The 17,235-nt window shown below is 59.3% G+C and overlaps 1 protein-coding gene across 3 annotated transcripts in view; it reads left to right on the plus strand.

Annotated features, from left to right (window-relative positions):
• The first annotated feature begins 246 nt into the window (after positions 1-246).
• The window catches only part of KNDC1 (kinase non-catalytic C-lobe domain containing 1), a 55,117-nt gene continuing 38,128 nt past the window's right edge, over positions 247-17,235 (plus strand). Inside the window, exons 1-3 of one of the 3 annotated variants that reach the window (XM_047761360.1) lie at positions 247-529; positions 6,633-6,831; positions 7,154-7,212. In XM_047761360.1, coding sequence (XP_047617316.1) covers positions 428-529; positions 6,633-6,831; positions 7,154-7,212 — 360 coding nt within the window. In that variant the 5' untranslated portion in view covers positions 247-427. The remainder of the gene's footprint in view (positions 530-6,632; positions 6,832-7,153; positions 7,213-17,235) is intronic. The other 2 variants (XM_047761359.1, XM_047761358.1) reach the window with 2 other exon arrangements.

Here is a 17,235-nt window from a genome sequence, read left to right on the forward strand (position 1 = left end):
CCCCCAGAGCCCGCCAAAGACAGCACCGCCTGGACCCCCGCCCCGACCCGCGCGCAGGTGTCTCCCCGCCTCCCTCCCTCTCTGGTGACACTGCGGCAGCGCGCGGGCGGGGCGCCCCGGGGGCGGGGCCGCGGGTGGGGGCGGGGCCGCGGGGGCGGGGCGGGGCGGGGCGGGGGCGGGGGCGGCGGCGGGCGGGCGCGTTGCCATGGCGGCCCTGCGCGCGGAGCCTGCCCGGGAGCGCGGAGCGGGCGCCGGCGCGCGGAGCTGCCCGGCCGGCGCGGGGGCCGCGGGGGCCGCGGAGACGCAAGGCCAGTCGGGGAGCGGCCGCGGACCCTGCGCAGATCTCGGGCGGCAGGTGCGCCTTCGGGCCCCGGGCGCCGCGGCGCGGGCGGTGGCCGAGGCTGTGGCGCCGCCGGCGCGCCCGAGGATGCAGGCCATGGACCCGGCCGCGGCGGATTTTTATGAGGAGGACGGCAAGGACCTAGACTTCTACGACTTCGAGCCTCTGCCCACCCTGCAGGAGGACGAGGTAGCCCCCCCCCCGATGGGATCCCCACCATCCCCCACCTAGGGGTTCGCGGAGAGTCCCCGGGGAGAAGGCCGCCTGCCCCCGGCGGTCGGGCAGCAAGGGGGACCCCGCAGCTGTTCTCACAACCCCCCCTCCCGGCCTCGGACATTTTCTCTTAGAGGGGACAGGACCCTCGATGCCACATGGGACAGCAGCGGGTGGGCTGTCGCTGCCAGAGTTGGTACCCTGCGGCGTGGACTCCCGATTAGAGACCCTGGGTGGATGAGTGTGGGGGCGGGCGTGGGGGCAGGGCCAGAGCTCTGCGTTCCCCCTCGCAGCGGCCCTGGGAGGTCAGCGGGAAGCTGCGGGGCAGCAGAGCCCAATCAGGCCAGACTGTTCAGGATCTGGGGGTGGGGCCCCCATGACTGAGGGAGGCTTCCTGCGCATAGGGGACAGCAGCTGCCTTCAGTCAGGAGCCCACGTCCTGAGCCCCCCCCCCACACACACACACAAGGTGCAGAGGGCTGAGGTCTCTGTCACATGGGGCTTCTGGCCACTGAAGAGGCCAAGTGCTCCCAGAGCCAGTCTGCTTGTGACTCTGTCAGAGAAGCTGTGGGCACTGGGCCCAGGTCTGTCCCATAGCTCTGACACCCCCGCTGTGTCCCCACGACTGTGGGCTGGGGACGAATGGATAAACTCCATGGCCCATGAACAAGCCAGTCCCTCCCCCCGAAAAGTGGCCCCCAGAGGATGCAGCTGCTCCCAGAAGTCCCTCTGGTCTCGCCAGGCTGTGGGATGGGTGCCAGGGCCCTCCCCACTCCCAGTGGCCACGTGCCCCCATCTGTGGGTGGGGGCTACTGTCACCATGAGGCTCATAGCAGAGCACTGCCATGGTGCCCCGACCATGCCTCTCTGGGCAAGCTGGCCGGCCAAGCAGACCAGGCCCGTCCCCCCTGGACTAGAGGGGCTCATAAGGACCGTGCCTGTGGCCCCAGGCCCCTAGCCCTCAGCTGCCCACGCCCCCCACCTCCCCAGCAGAGCCAGTTCTCCAGACAGAGGGGCTCAGGCCCTAGGAGCGGGAGCGGTCCTTCCTGGTGGCAGTGTGCCCAGGGCTTGCCCTTCCCCCCCCCCCCCCGTGGCCTGGATTTGGCTGTGGAGAGGAAAAGCAGAGGACTAGATGGACCTTGGATGTGGCTGTGATGGAGAGAAGGGGCTCCCAGCCCACAGCCTTCAAACCCTGCCCCAGAGGACGCATTTCTAGTGTCTGTCGGAAGAGTCCCTTCCCACCCAAACTGCCCCCCGTGGCCGACACGGGATGTGGGTCTTCACACAGAGCCTTGCTGCATCAGCCGCCCCACGGCGTCCCCTTGCCTGGCACGCTGGTGACTCGTGCCAAGTGAACAGGACAGATAGAGCCGGGTTTGGACCCTGAGCCTCAGTCCAGAGCCCGCTGTCTGTCCTGCCGCTGTGCCCTGACACCGTCTCCTGGTAGCCGCGTCCCCAGTGCCCCTCTGGGTGCAAGCAGCCTCAGCTCAGCCAGCGCGTGGGGCCCGAGGTCCCCTCCATTCTGTGACCGTCATCTCCAGGTGAGGTGGGTGGCCGCATCCAGCGAGGAAGTTTGGGGGCTCCTCAGCCTTCTCGCAGCCTCTCTGGGTGTGTTCTCTTGAGACAGGAAGCGTCCCTGGGGCTGCAGCCAATGGCCCGTCCCTGCTGCAGACTCGTGCTTCCTGCACGCATTTGGTGCGGTTGGTGCTGAAGGTTTTAAATCTCCACTGGGGACAGGTGGCACTGTGCCTGCTGCGTAGTCAGGTGGTATCGAAGAGCTCCTGTGTAAGAGAAGCGAGGGCCCTGCAGGAGGACCCCCTGCAGGGAACCGTGGGCGAGGACGGCAGGTGGCCTCCAGGGAGGGACAGTGGGCACCAGACCTCAGACTGTACCAGCCGCATGAGACACAGGCATTTGCTAATTACACAGCTAATTATGTCAACTGACTGTACAGTGAGCTCAAGACACAGAGCCCTGCAGGACCCCCCCCCGCCTCCTCAGGAGCCCCTGGAAGGCCCCTCCTCCACTGGACCCCAGAGAAAATGCATTTGCTCGTGAACCTGGGAAGGTGGTCCATGTCATCAAAATCAGGGAACACCAAACACCCCCCGCGCCTGCTTTTCCACAAATGCCAGGTTGGCAAGAACCAGAAAGCTGGGCTGCAGCCCGAGTTGGCAGGGAGCTGGCACGGCCGCCCTCCTGAGCTGCTGCTGGGAGGACGAGGTGGAACAGCCTCTTTGGAAAACTTTTGGCACCAACAGTGAAGGGGGGGTACTGGCACCTGTGTCCCAGAAACTTCACTCTGGGCGCATGTCCTGGAGACATGTGGTCCGTGGGCGCCAGCAGGAGAAACTGGGGCTGCAGCCGACCCTCAGGCGTGGGAGTGGGTGGCCCTGCCCAGCGAGGCCCAGGAGGTCACAGCCACCTGCAGGCAGCACGGGTGCATGGGTACAAAGGCCCAGGATGGGGCCTGCACAGTGCAGCTGTGGGACCGGCAGACGCCAGGCCATCAGGAGGCAGGGGGTGACACAGGTCTCCAGGTCCCCAGACCCCCGAGGGGTGAGTCCAGTGGGCACCTCCCAGCACCTGTGGACTGGGAGCTGAGCCCCAGCCCAGCCCTGGGGGTCTGAAGCAGACGGGGGTCTCACAACGGGGGCCCCTACGCAGGAGACCCCCACTGTGCCCTGGGGGTCTGTACAGAAGTGAGCCACTGGCCATGGAGAGGGGAGGCACGCTCACGGGGTGACCCCTAGGTGTAGGGTGGCAGGCAGGCCCTGACAGCCGTGCGCGGAGCTCCCCAGGCCTGGGCTCTGGCGGCCGGGAGGTGCTGTCCTCAGGTCCTGATGACAGTGACTGGGGCTTCGCATGGGCGGGACCTGCTAGCATGTTCCAAGGCTGAAAAGGTTCGTTGCTCTAAGAGTGCATTTGAAATGTGCAAGATGACTTTTGGGTCTCTTGGCCGGTAGGCACCCCTGGCTCACAGTCTACGTCTGAGTGGGGCACAGAAGCCCCTGAACAGGGCACCCCTTAGCCGTATCCTGACAGTGGCCCATGGCGGGAAGTGGGCACTGCCCTCGGGAACGCAGACTAGGGACAAAGGGGGCCCTGGGAAGTCAAGTCTGCCTGCCTCCCTGCCCCCCTGCCCAGTGGCAGGTGGGGGGACCACTCTTTCCTGACTTGGGTGGTCCTGCCTTCAGGCAGCGCCCTGCTGGAGCACGGTGAGTGGGGGGGTACAAGCCCCATAGGCTGGGCTGGATTGTGGAGACGCTCTGGGCCTGCCCAGAGGGTGGGTCTGTACCCGGGAGATGGAGTCACCGGAGGCTGGCTAGTGATGCCCAGGTCAGGCCATGTGGGCAGTGGCAGGAACGTGTCTCCCTAGCCTGCAGCGGCCCCCTCGTGGGGGCTGGGCACAGGGCTGGAGCGCGGGCTCCTGGAGAAGCCGGCTTCTCTCCTCCTAGGCCGCCACCTCACCAAACATCTGCCTTGGCCTGTGCAGCCCTGCAGGCCTCCAGACACTGTCCACCTGCCTGCCTCCCCTCGAGAAAGAGCACAGACGTGCAGGGCGCCCACCAGCTCCCGTCCATCAGGACTGGAGCTCTGCGGGGCCATGGGTGGGGGGTGGGGGGGGCTGAGCGGCCCACACGTGCCTTTTAGCCAGGGGCATCCCGCGCTCCCCCCTCCCTACTTGGGCTGCAGATCCAGGCAAAGGAGATCCACCGGAGGACAGGTGGCAGGTCCCAGAGGGAGGCAACCACGGGACCAGGTCCAGGCCCCTCATCACGTGGGAGTTCTTCCCTCGGCATCCCTGAGCTCCGTCCCAGAACCTGCTTCAGCTGAATCCGGCCTCCCCATCGCCTGGTGGGGCTGCGACTGTCCTGCCTGTGGGGGGCCTTGGCCGTATAGAAGCAATGACTCAGGACCCATGGAACTCACCCCTCGAGCCACGTGGAGAATCCTCCCAGCGGGTGCTCCCCCTGAATAGATGCTCCCCCAGCAGGTGCACCCCCAGAAGGTGCTCCCCCAGAAAGTGCTCCCCCAGTAGGTGTTCCCCCAGCGGGTGCTCCCCCTGCAGGTCCCTCACCCCCGTGAACAGGTACAGGTCTCCAGCTTCCCGGAGGAGCTTCGGCCTCCCCAGGACATCTTCCCACTGGGCAGGGGTGGCAGGGGCCTGGGCCTGAGCAGAAAGCCGTTCCCTGGGCCCTGAGACACCCATGGGCCCTTCCGCTGGCAGCACATCCCTCACAGCCCGGGAGCCGGCAGGGCTGCCCCTGGTGCGGCCACAGCCTGCGGGAGAGTCGAGGCCCCGCAGTGGGCCCGTCTCAGATTCACCCTCCAGACAGCCAGGCCCCAGGGCCCTCGGGCTCTTTATTAGGGTAGGCCTCTGTGTGTTTACATGCGTGTGTGTTTGCGTGCCTGCGTGTGTGTTTGTGGTGCCGAGACGCCTCTCTGACCAGGCCCCGCAGGCACTGCTTCGCCTTGAGGAGCCCTGCGTGGGGTTGGGCAGGCCCCCAACTTGAGCCGAATCCAAAAGAACTGCATGGGTGACCACTGGGGACGCAGCAGAGAGACGGGGATGAGGCTTCCGGGCTCACCACGCCCTCCGCCGCCCAGGCTGTCGCCGCTCTGCTCTTTGCTCTGGTTCCTCCTCTGAAGGGCTCGGTGCCCGCTCCCCGCAGGGCCCACGGCGGCGTCTGGAAGGCCCTCGGCATGCAGGCCCTGCAGGCCCTTCTCCTCTCCGGTCCGGACCAGCCTGCCCCCCGCCTCCCCGCGGAAGGAGCTGGGGGGCCCAGGGGTGAAGTCCTGGAGCCCCTCCCCAAGGCGAGAAGGGAGGGACAGAGGGACGCGCCAAGGCACGCGGCCGCCCAGCCCCGGTCCCCCCTCGGCCGGACACGCAGCTGCCCTTCACTGTCTCCCTCCTTCTCGGTTCGAACCCTCGGCCCCCTGTGCTCGCTGTGGGGCCCGAGCTGTGCAGGTCGAAGTTCAAGGGCGGGAGGCGCCCCATTGCTTGGCAGTACTTGTGCACAGTCCCGTGCGCTGGGGGTGGAGGCAGAAGCTGGATGGTGGCAGAGGTGGGGGACCCCTCTCTCTGCGCCCCAACTCATGTACCCTGCCTCCCGCCACCACCAGGCCCAGCTTCAGGCACAGGCGTGCGCGCACGCACACGCACACACACACACACACACACACACACGGAGATGCCAAGGCGCCACGTGGTAGGCCAGGAAGAGGCTGTGAGATGCAAGGCGTCTGGCCTGTGGACCTGTGTGGTGGTGCGTGTGAGCCTGTGTGTTGTGCACTCATTGACAAGCGTGATCGTGCATGTGTGACCTGCCTGAACATGTGTGCGTCTGAGTCAGTGGATACACGGGAGTGCGTGTCGGTGTGTCCATGTGTGCACACACATGACAGTGTGTTAATGTGCTGTGTGCACACACGTGAGCACACGTGTGAGTGTGAGTGGGGCTGCGCTCTCGTGGTCGGACCTGGAGGCTGAGCCTGGGGTCGGGGAGGGGTGGATGGCCTGGGGTCCAGCTCTGCAGAAGGAGCCGCTAGGGCTGCGTCATCGGGAAGGGGTATGTGTGTGTGTGTGTGTGTGTGTGTGTGTGTGTGTGTGTTCTCAGACGTCACGTGACCATCTTAGGCTCACGCCACATTAGCTGTGCAGGCAGCTCCCCTGAAAAGGCTGGGCCTTGTGGCACCAATTCCCTGTCCCCAGGCGCCTACGGCCGTGCACCTGCTTACAACCTGCTCACAGGAGGTGGAGCTCTGCGCCTGCCGAGCTCCGTGCCGAGCCCGTGGGCCGCTGGCCGCGGGCTGCGTGGGCCGGCGCGTCTGGGACGAAGGCCTGGGTCCCGGCTCCAGGAGCAACTCATGTTTCAGCAGATGCTCTGCGGCCTCTGGCGTGCAGGGACCCCTGGAGAGACGAGGCTGGGTTTCCTGAGACCGGGCCTAGAACCCCGTCCCCGCGCCGTCGGCTTCCCGGGGGTGCGTCTCAGCGGCGGGGTGTCGGCCTCGGCCAAGGGGCGCGTCCCCGGACCCGTGGCCCCTCCGCGCGGCTCAGCGAGGCCTGTCTCGGCAGGAGAACGTGTCCCTGACCGATGTCCTCTCCCTGCGCGACGGCGGCCTCAGCGAGCAGGAGGCCTGGGCCGTGTGCCTGGAGTGCAGCCTGGCGCTGAGGAGCGTCGCCCACTCGGCCCTCTTCCGCATCCTGTGCATTACGCCCGACACCCTGGCCTTCAACACCAGCGGGAACCTGTGCTTCATGGAGCAGCTCAGCGGTGAGCCCTCCCGGCGCCAGGGGCGGCAGCCCCGTGGGGACCGCAGGTCGTGGCCGCAGCCTCAGCACACGCAGCCCCCCCCCACAACTAGGGAGGCCTCTCCCGCCCGAGCCGCCCCCCTCCCGGAAGCCAGGCCAGACCTCACTTCCCCGCCTTGGAGCCACGTCCCTCCCACACTCTGGCGAAGGCGGCTTCCCGCGCCTCCGAGGCTGAGACGTGCACCATGCTTCGAGGAACCCAGGACGGGGTGGAGGCGCCCGGGGAGGCCCGGCTGTGGGGGCTTCAGGCCGTGTGACCTGGCGCCTTCTCTTCCGCCCCCCAGACGACCCCGAGGGAGCCTTCGTCCCCCCGGAGTTCGATGTGACGGGGAACACCTTTGAGGTAGGTGGCAGCCAGGGCGCCAGAGCCCCCACCCCCAGCCACGCCCTCCGGAGCCGAGGCTGCTGCCCCCCTGGCGGGGAGTAGGGGGGGGCCTGCCGTGACCGCCTCTGTCTGGCGGTGTGTGTGTCCTCCAAGGGTGAATCACTGCCTTTAAGATGCTAAAGGGCCTGGTGTTTCCCGCCGGGGTGGGGGCGGGGGTAGGGGGGGGCACAGCTCCTCTGGGGGCATGAGGGGCACAGCGCACAGGCTGGGGAGGCTCTTGGCCTCCGGACAGGCACCCTCGCATGTGGGCGGCAGCCCTGGCCTCCAAGCCTGCTCAGCGGGGTGGACACGGCACCCCCCCTCCAGGGCACATGCCCCAGGGTGACAGGCTGCCCTGGAGAAGCGGGGCCAGCAGAGGCCGAGCCTTCATGCTGGTATCTTTCTGAAAAGAGCCTCGTGCTGCGTGTTAGCTTCTGTAACTTTCTTTTACACGGCTGCCCCTGTGTGGCTTACACACTAAGCACGTGTTGGGTCTTAGTGACGGAGGCCGGCTGGGGCCGGTGCTGCTCTGCGCAGCCTCCTGTGCCCGTGTGTGCGGGCAGGGCCTCCTGGCCGGGCGGCAACCTCACTGCCGAGCAGGGAAGGTGACCACAGCTGATGCCCGAGGGGTTCCCCCAAGGGCACTCCCACCAGCGACCCCGCTCCTGCAGATCCAGCTCGGCCCCCTCTGCGGCCTTGCGGGTGCTGGGTGGGGGGTCCCTTAATGGGAAAGCCCGTTTCTATCCAGTTGTTAGGCTTTTCTCCACACACTTTCAGCCGCTTCGTCAGATTTGCACGTGTCACGTCCAGTCTGTGTCTTCTCACTTCCCTTAAGGCAGCCGTCCTCCAATGTTTTGGTTCTTCAGATACTTTACACCCTAAAATTGTTGAGTCCCCAAAGAGCGGCTGTTTGCGTGAGTTACATCTGTCAGTATTTACTGCTCCGCAGATTAAAACAGAGAAGCGAAATACCACTTGATATCACTTATAACTGGAATCTAGTATCCAGCACAAATGAACATCTCCACAGAAAAGAAAATCATGGGCTTGGAGAGGAGACTTGTGGCCGCGTGACGGGAGAGGGAGGAGTGGGAGGGATCAGGCGCGTGGGTTCATCAGACCCAATTTAGAAGGGATTTACAAGGAGAGCCTGCTGCATAGCATCGAGAACTATGTCTAGATACTCATGTTGCAACAGAACAAAGCGTGGGGAAAAATGTATACATGTAAGAGTAACTTGATCCCCATGCTGCACAGCGGGAAAAAATTAAAAAAACGAACAGAGAAACACATTAAAAGCTTACTTGTTAATTCATTGTAAAAGAACCATCATGAACCTATTGCATAGTAACATGTGTCACATACTTTTATGAAAAATGACAGCATGTTCCCCCTGCAAACAGTGGGAAGAGTGGCCTTGTTTTAGGTGTTTGTGACTCTTGAACCCGTGGCTCCGTGGAGGCCTGGATCCTCCCGGCGGCGGCTGCGTTCAGTCTGCAGTGACGGCCCGCGGCCCCGGAGTCCCCTCCACGTGTGGTCATGGACCTACTGAGCCTCTGGAGCCACACTTGGGGAAAAGCCGCCTGGAGGCATTCCCCGGCGGAAAAAGCTGCAGGTTTCTAGTAGAGCCAGGTTATTGTTGGGTTGTTTGCACCCTAAGACTCCTTCCCAACCTCAGGGCTGAACAGATGTTTGCTGACATTTTCTGCCAAGAGGTTGAGGGTTTGTTCTTCGTACTTAACCCGCCGGAGGTTGCTTTTGCCCACAGCGCGAAGGAGGGTCCGGTTTCTACGCAGACAACCGTTTTTCCCAGCTGTGGATCGGCTAGCCTGGGCACACGCCACCTAAGCCCCACGGACCCCAGGTCCAGACAGGCCTCTGCGCTATTCGCGCCCCAGCTTCTCGACGCGCCCAGCATCAGGGCAAGTGCCCGCGCCCGGTCCCTTTCGGAAGTTTCCGGCTGCTCTTAACTCTCTTCTTCCATGTCCGTTTTCTAATTAGCGTCACGTTCCCTAAAAGTCTCTGTTGGCGTTTTGACCAGAGTCGCGCCGAATCCACAGATTAGGTGGGGACACTCCACACCCTGTAACACACGGTCGTCTCCGTAAGCGCCTCGTGTTTACCTCTTCATTCATTTAGCTCTCATTTAATGTCTCAGCAGCGTCTTTAAAGGTTTACTGTAGGGAGGTCCCACTGTGGCACCGTGGGTTAAGAGTCCGACTGCGGTGGCTCAGGTCGCCTCGGAGGCGCAGGTTCAGTCCCCGGCCCCGCGCAGTGAAGGCAAGGATCCGACACTGCTGAAGTGGTGGCTCGGATTCCACCCCGGCAGGGACCTCCCACATGCCACAGGTGTGGCCATAAATAAAACTAAGAAACAAATGAATGAATAAAAGGTTACTGTAATTTTTACTTGGATGTCCTCAACTGGTTTATTCTCGGGAAAGGGCTGTTTTCTGATTCTCGTCTTCGTAGTCTCGGTTCTGCTTCTCGTGGCTGGTCTGCAGAACTGCAGCTCGCTTTAGCGTCTTCATCTTACGTCGGCTGTCTTGATAAGTCCTTTTATTATTTCTAATAACTTATAGGTCTCGTGGTTTTTCTATGTAACCGATCAAGTCACCAGCAGAAGGTGGCAGACAGTGCTGTTCCCACGTCAAAAGGTTTGGTGCCAAGTTTGCCATCCTGCGTCGCACACGTAGGCGGGAGCAGCGGGCGACGGGGTCAGTGGTTACTCCGGTCCTGGGAGAGTGCCTCCCCCTTCCCGTGCAGGTGACGTGTGCCTCGGCTCCCGAGGTCCCTGCTGAGCCAGAGCATTTCTTCCATGAAATGCTTCTGCAGCCTTTGAAATAATTGTGAAGATTTTAGTATTGGGGAGTTCCCATTGTGGCTCAGTGGTAAGGAACCCAACTAGTATCCATGAGGACATGGGCGCCATCCCTGGCCTCGCTCAGTGGGTTAAGGATCCGGCGTTGCCATGAGCTGTGGTGTAGGCCAGCAGCTGTGACTCCATTTCGACTCCTAGCCTGGGAACTTCCATATGCCGCAGGTGCAGCCCTAAAAAGACAAAAAATTTTAATATTTCTGCATTTATTTTCTAACAGTAAGTCATCCTTTTCTACTTAAAGAAAACTAAACTGGCTGTGTCTTTTTTTTTTTTTTCCCTCTCTCTCTCTCTCTTTTTTTTTTTTTTTTCCTTTTATGGCTGCCCCGGAGGCATATAGAAGTTCTCAGGCCAGGGGTTGAATCTGAGCCGCCAGCCTACACCAGAGCCTCAGCAGCAGAGACCCTGAGCCGCATCTGTGACCCACACTGCAGCTTCGTGGATCCTTAGCCTGCTGAGTGAGGCCAGGGACTGAATGCACATCCTCACAGAAACAGCATTGGGTCCTTAACCAGCTGAGCCACAAGGAGAATGCCTGTCTCATTTCCGCGTCTGCTCTGCCAACGCCTGCTTTGGGTCTCTGTGTATTTTTCGCAAGTGGACTGGTAGTTTTCCATTCTGTGGGTGTTTCTGACTGGCGTTGCCAGGATCATCCTGCTCTCGACAAGTGTAAGGGTTTATTTACGTCAGAATGGGATGAGCTGCTCCTTCAAAGTCTGGTCAGACGTACTTATGAGGCCATCTGTTTCCTTTGAGCAAAGATTTTTAACTGCTGCTCTATTTTCACTAGTTCTAGGATTTATCTGTTTTGTATTTCTTATTGAGTTGGCCTTTTCATAAGCTATATATTTCTGAAAATGAATCCATTCTCACCTGTATTCTTAAATGGCAGATGATATTTTTTCTTAATCCTGCCTTATCGGGGGTCTGGCCCCTCCACTCACTGGACAGGTTCTTTCTCCTTTCCGTGGCCAGGCTTCCAGGGGGAGGGGGTTGTATTTTGCTGGTTTTGTCGACAGAGGTCAGCAATGGCCATCCACGAGAGGAACGAAAAGAGTGTTATCCGAGCCAAACTGAGGACTACGGCCCGGGAGCCAGGTCCCAGAAGCTCCTGAATCGCGTTCCCCAGACTGCGGAATGGGAGTGCGTGGCTCAGAAAGACCACGACCAGGTTACACACGTTGTTTGGCAAGAGTTAGGACTGGAGTTGGCAAGGCGTTCGGTGCTTGTTGAGCAAGGATTGGGTGGGGTCCCGAACGGTTGCACGGTCACGAGGGGCGCGCCTCCGGTTGCCATGGCAGCTGCTGGATCGTACTCTCGAGAGAGAGCGGCTGGCGGTGTCCTCCAGGCTGATACAGCTCAGAAAATTCAAGTTCTTCGTGAACCACATCCACGATGGCCACTCAGCTCCTCCCTGGATGCCTGCACCGCAGTGACTCCGGTTAGGTTTTAAAGCCATTCTCTTCTTTAAGGGTGAAAGCAGGTGAACAGCGTGCGCGGGACGGGCTGCTCGGTCAGCAGAGGTCAAGCCCCATCAGTCGAGCCCGCGTGTCTTCGCCAAACCTCCGTGTGGGAGTTCCCGCATCAGCTCTCCTGAGAGCCGCCGTCACCAGGCAGCACCTCTTGAGCCGGCTTTTTCTTCTCCATCGATTCTGCTCTTAGGTTTCCGCTTGCTTCGTGTACTTGTCTCGAGTTCGGTGAGTCTCCCTAACTTGGGTCGGACGCTCAGCTCGTCCGTCTTGAGCTTTTCTCCTCTCGTCTTGGGGTTAACAGCCGAAGCTGAGAATTTCCCCAGGAAACCCCAGTTTTGCCACTTCGTATTCACAGTGTCTTTCACGTCTGAGTGTTTATTTCGCTTGGAATGTCTGCTGAATGAACGGGCTGGGTTCTCCTTCCTTCTTATTTCTGTGCAGGCAGACCTTGCTTTACGGCGCTTCCCTGTGCTTTGCAGATGCTGTGTTTTTCATGAGTCGAAGCTTGGTGTCAGCCTTGCGTCGAGCGAGTCTGTGGGCGCCATTTCCCACTGCATTTGTTCACTTTGTGTCCCTTGTCACCTTTTGGTGATTCTCCGTCCATTTCAGACGTTGTTAGTTTTGGCGCATTTGTTCTGGTGACCTGGGATCAGCGGGCGCTCCTCTTGCTCCTCACTGGCGATGGTCACCCTCGGACTTGCTTGGTGGCAGACAACCCTAAGGGGTGTGCGTGCTGACCGCGCCCCTCGCCGGCGGTCCCCCCACCCCTCTCCCCATCCTCCGGCCTCCTTGTTCCCTGGGACACAAGAGTCATATAAGTTGGGCCAGTGAAGACGGTGCAGTGGCTTCCAAGGTTCCCGGGAAGGGCAGAGTCGTTGGTGGGTGTTCACTTTAAGTCAAAGGCCAGACGGGATGAAGACGCATGAGGAAGGCATGTGGAAAGCCAAGGCTCCTTGTGCCCAATATTGGCCAAGCAGTGGACACAAAGGAACAGTTCCTGAAGGCAGTCGGAAGTGCGACGCCAGGGAACACTAGACAGTAAGAAAGAGAAGCCGCCTTCTTGCTGAGATGGAGAAAGTGTGAGCGGTCTGGACAGAAGCCTCGTCCAGAGCAAGGCCCCAACTCCCTCCGGTTCTGTGAAGGCTGAGGGAGGAGAGGAAGCTGCAGAGGAAAAGTCTGGCGAGTTCCCGTCGTGGCTCAGAGGGTTACGAACCCGACTAGGAACCGTGAGGTTGCGGGTTCGATCCCTGGCCTCGCTCAGTGGGTCCTTTAAGGATCCAGAGTTGCCATGAGCTGTGGTGTAGGCCACAGACGCGGCTCAGTGGGTTAAGGATCCGGTGTTGCCATGAGCTGTGGTGTAGGCCACAGACGCGGCTCGGATCCCTCGTTGCTGTGGCTCTGGTGTAGGCCAGTGGCTACAGCTCCGATTCGACCCCTAGCCTGGGAACCTCCATATGCCGAGGGTGCGGCCCTAAGAACACAGCAAAACAAAACCTTCTGGAAAAGAGTCACCGTTCTAGATGCCAATAAGAACAGTTGTGATTCATGGGAAGAGGTCAAAGTATCCACATCAACAGGAGTTTGGAAGAAGTAGATTCTAACCCCCGTGGATGACTCTGAGGGGTTCCAGACCTCGGGGTGGAGGTCACTGCAGATGTGGTGGAAACAGCAAGAGAACTAGAATTAGAGGTGGAGCCCGAAGATGTGCCCGAGTCGCTGCATCTCAGGATGAAGCAGGAACCGATGAGGAGCTGCTTCTGAGGGGTGAGCCAAGAGAGGAGCTTCTTGAGGTGGCAGCTGCTGCTGGTGGAGGGGCTGTGAAGACTGTTGAAATGACAGCAAAGGATTTATTTAAACGATTACCTAGGGAATTCCCGCTGTGGGCTAAGGATCTGGCATTGCCATAGCTGTGTCATGGGTTGCAGCTGCAGTTTGGATTCGATTCCTGGCCCAGGAGCATCCATGTGCTCTGGTTGCAGCCAAAAAACAAAAAGGAATATTACAGAACTTAGTTGGTAAAGCAGCAGCAGGATGTGAGAGCAGCGACTTCGATTTTGAGAGAAGTCCTGCCGTGCATGAAACGCTGTCAGCCAGCACTGCCCGCTTCAAAGAAATCGTTCACGAGAGGAGAGGCACCCATCTTGCGGCACGTTCCGTGTGTCTCACTTGAAGAAATTGCCACCCAGCCCTCAGCAGCCACCACCCTGATCAGTCCACAGCCGTTGACACCAAGGTAAGAGCCTCCACTGTCAGAAAGAGGTCAAGTTGTTGAAAGCTCAGATGACAGTTAGCGGTTCTTTTAGCAGTAAAGTACTTTTTAATTGAAGTATGTACATAGTGCTGTTACACACGCCCTAGACCAGACTACAGTATAAACATAGCTTTTCTCCGCACCGAAAACCAGAAGGTCCCCGCGACTGGCTCTGCGGCCATTCTGGCTTCCTTGCGGTGTCTGGAACCGAAGCCGCGGTTTCCTGTAGAAACCCGTGTGCAGAGGAAAACGCACCCGCTCGGATGAGCGCCCAGGCCGCACCCCCTGGAACCAGCATCCGGAAGGAAGCAGCGCATGCAGCACGTAGTCACCACAGAACTTTCTTCTCAGCAGCCGCTTGTCGGCTTCAAACACGTTACGAGGTCTTCTCTCTTTCCCTCTGCCTGGACCCGACTGTGGGCCAAGCGCGCCCATGTACGTGCACCTGCCACCAGCGTCGAGGCCGGTCGCCTGTTCTGCGACGACGCCTGTGCGCAGCAGCCGCAGCCCTGCTGGCTCACCAGGTCTTCGGGGGTTCGGGGAGGTGGCCTGCGCTCCCTGCAGAGGCTCCTTTTGTGGAGGGAGCCGAGTCCCGCAGAGAAATGAGCCGCTGGCCCCCTTCCAGGCGACGGGGCTGCCCAGGTGGCAGGGGCGTACCCGGGGCATGGGGACAGGCAGGCCTGGGCGGCCCATGACCGCGAAGGGGGTGGGGGCTGTACTCCGAGCATCCTCCGAGGGACCGGGTTCCCTAGTCTCTGATGCCTCCGTCGTGTCCGTGGGGCCCCGAGCAGGACGCCACCGTGGACCAGGCTTGTCTTGTCTGTGGATGACGTGTTTGTGGGCCTGAGATCTCCGGGGAACTCTGGGGAAATGCCAGAATAAAGGCTGCAGGGGGGGCGCAGCTGGAGACAGGAAGGCTCCCCAGATGAACAGGTCGCCATCGTGTTCGTAGCTTCCCGTCAGAGGGGAGCGGAGACTGTGCCGGCACGACAGCAGCTGCAGAGCCGGGGGCCGACGGGGCGGGCAGGGCCAGGTTTGTAAAGTGCACTTTCCCAAAGCCGCGCCGACAGGACTCGAGAAAGAGAGGACACGGCCTCTGTCCCCGCCCCCCCCCCCCCCCCCCCCGAGTCTGTCTTCCAGCTTTTCTGCGACAGAGTTGACACGGTCGTCTGAGGCCCGCGACCTCCTGTCTGAAGGACTCACATCTCTCCCAACTTTGCACAGCAGCTCGGTTCACAGCTGCTCACTAACCGCCACCTCCTGGTCGCGAGAACCGCAGGCTCTGCTCTCCTGGCGCCTCTGAACCAGGCGGAGCGGAGTTGCCAGGCCGTGTGGTCGACGCCGAGCACCGCCTCCTCTTATAACTGGGGGTTTGCGCCCTTCCGCCATGGTCTCCCCGTTTCCCGCCCAGGCCCCGCAGCCCCCCCCCCCCCCCCGGGAACTCCCTGTGCTCTGAGTTCCGCTGTCCTGGCTTCTGCGCACAAGCGGCACCCACCCTGTGTCCTTCTCTGACTCGTTTCACTGAGCATCACGCCCTCAGGGCCCACCCCTCTTTCTCCGGCTGAGCAACAGTCCACGTGGGCACGTCCGGCACCTCCTTGTCTGTCCGTCCAAAGACAGACGCTCGAGTAGCGTCCACGCCTCAGCCAATGTTCTCGATGCTGCCGTGAACGCGGGAGGCAGGCCTCTCTTGGAGACCCTGACTTCATCGCCTCTGGATGTACCCGGACGGGCACGCACGGGGTCCTGCGGCATTTCTGGTCCTAGTATTTTGAGGAAGCTCCGTACTGTTTTCTGTAATTGCTGCACCAGTTCCATTCCCGCCAACCCCGCGGCGGAGCTCCCTGTTGTCCGCCGCCCGCCACCAACACTCTTTCTCACGTGTCTTTTGACAATGGCCGTCTGACCGGTGTCGCGACCTCTCGTGGTGATTCCGATTTGCATGTCCCTGATGGGTGGTGATGTGAGCCTCTTTCCCTGCGCCCCCCTGGTATTTTGGTACGTCTTCTTGGGGAAATATCTGTTCCGTTCCTCTGTCCACCTTTTAATCAGATTACTTTTTTGCTGTTGAATTGTGTGAGTTCTTTCTGTATTTTAGGTATTAACTCCCTGTGCGATAGATGGTTTGCAAATATGTTCTCACACTCTGTAGTTGGCCTTTTCATTTGGTTAATTGTTTCTTTTGCTCTGCAGAAGCTTTTTAGTCTGATGTGATTCTATTGATTGGTTTTTTATCTTGGTGCTTTTGTGGTGTCATATCCAAAAAAATCGTTGCCAAGACCAATGTCAAGGAGATTTTCCCCTGTTTTCGTTTGTTTTTTTTTTGTTTGTTTGTTTTCTATGAGTTTTACAGTTTTCAGGTCTTCTATTTAAGTCTTTAATCCACCATGAGTTAGTTTTTGTGTGTGGTCTGGTTTTTTCCAACACCATTTATTGAAAAGACTGTCCTTTCCCAGTCAGTAGTCTTAGCTTCCTGGTCAAGCGTTAGTTGGCGGTATTTGCATGGTTTTATTTCGGAGCTCTCAATTCTGTTCCATTGGTCTGTGTGATTGAGTTTATGCCAGTCGCATACTGGTTTGATTGCTAGAGGAGCTGTGTAACACACACACCAGGAAATGTGATGCCTCTAGCTTTGGTCTTTTTTTTTTTGGCTACAGTGTGCAGTGGATTAATGGGGATATCACTTCCCAGAGCAGGAACTGAACCCAGGCTGCAGTGGTGAAAGCACCAAATCCTAACCACTAGACCACCAGGGAACGCCATCCAGCTTTGTTCTTTCTCAGGATTGCTTTGGCTATTTGCAGTCTTTTGTGGTTCCATAAGAACTTTTGGGTTGTTTTTCCCATTTCTTTGAACACAACATGGGACTATTAATAGTGATTTATTCAGATGGCTTTCGGTATGCTGGGCATTTTAACAATATTAATTCTTCTGATCCATGAACACAAGATATCGTACCATTTATTTGTGTCTTCTTTAGTTTCTCTCATCAAAGTCGTATTCTTTTCCGGGTACCGGGCTTTTACCTCCTTGGTTAAACATATTCCTAAATATTTTGTGTTTTTTATGTCACTGATAGTGTGATTGTTTTACGTCTTTTTCGGATATTCCATTGTTAGTGTATAGAAATGTAACAGATTTATGTATGCTGATTTTGTGTCCCGAAATTTTAGTGAATTTGTTGATTAGTTCTAAAAGGTTTTTTGCAGAATCTAAGATTTTCTGTGTTTGAGATCCTATCGTGTACAAATAGAGACGATTTTATTTCTTCCCTCCTACTTTGGATGCCTTGTATTTTTCTTCTCTTGTCTGGCTGTTCTGGCTCAGGACTGTGTTGAATCAGAGTGGTGAGAGTGGGCATCCTTGTCTTGTTCTGAACTTAGAGGGACGCTTTCAGCCTT

The sequence above is a fragment of the Phacochoerus africanus genome, chromosome 15 (assembly GCF_016906955.1).
Source record: "Phacochoerus africanus isolate WHEZ1 chromosome 15, ROS_Pafr_v1, whole genome shotgun sequence".
Taxonomy (NCBI): domain Eukaryota; kingdom Metazoa; phylum Chordata; class Mammalia; order Artiodactyla; family Suidae; genus Phacochoerus; species Phacochoerus africanus.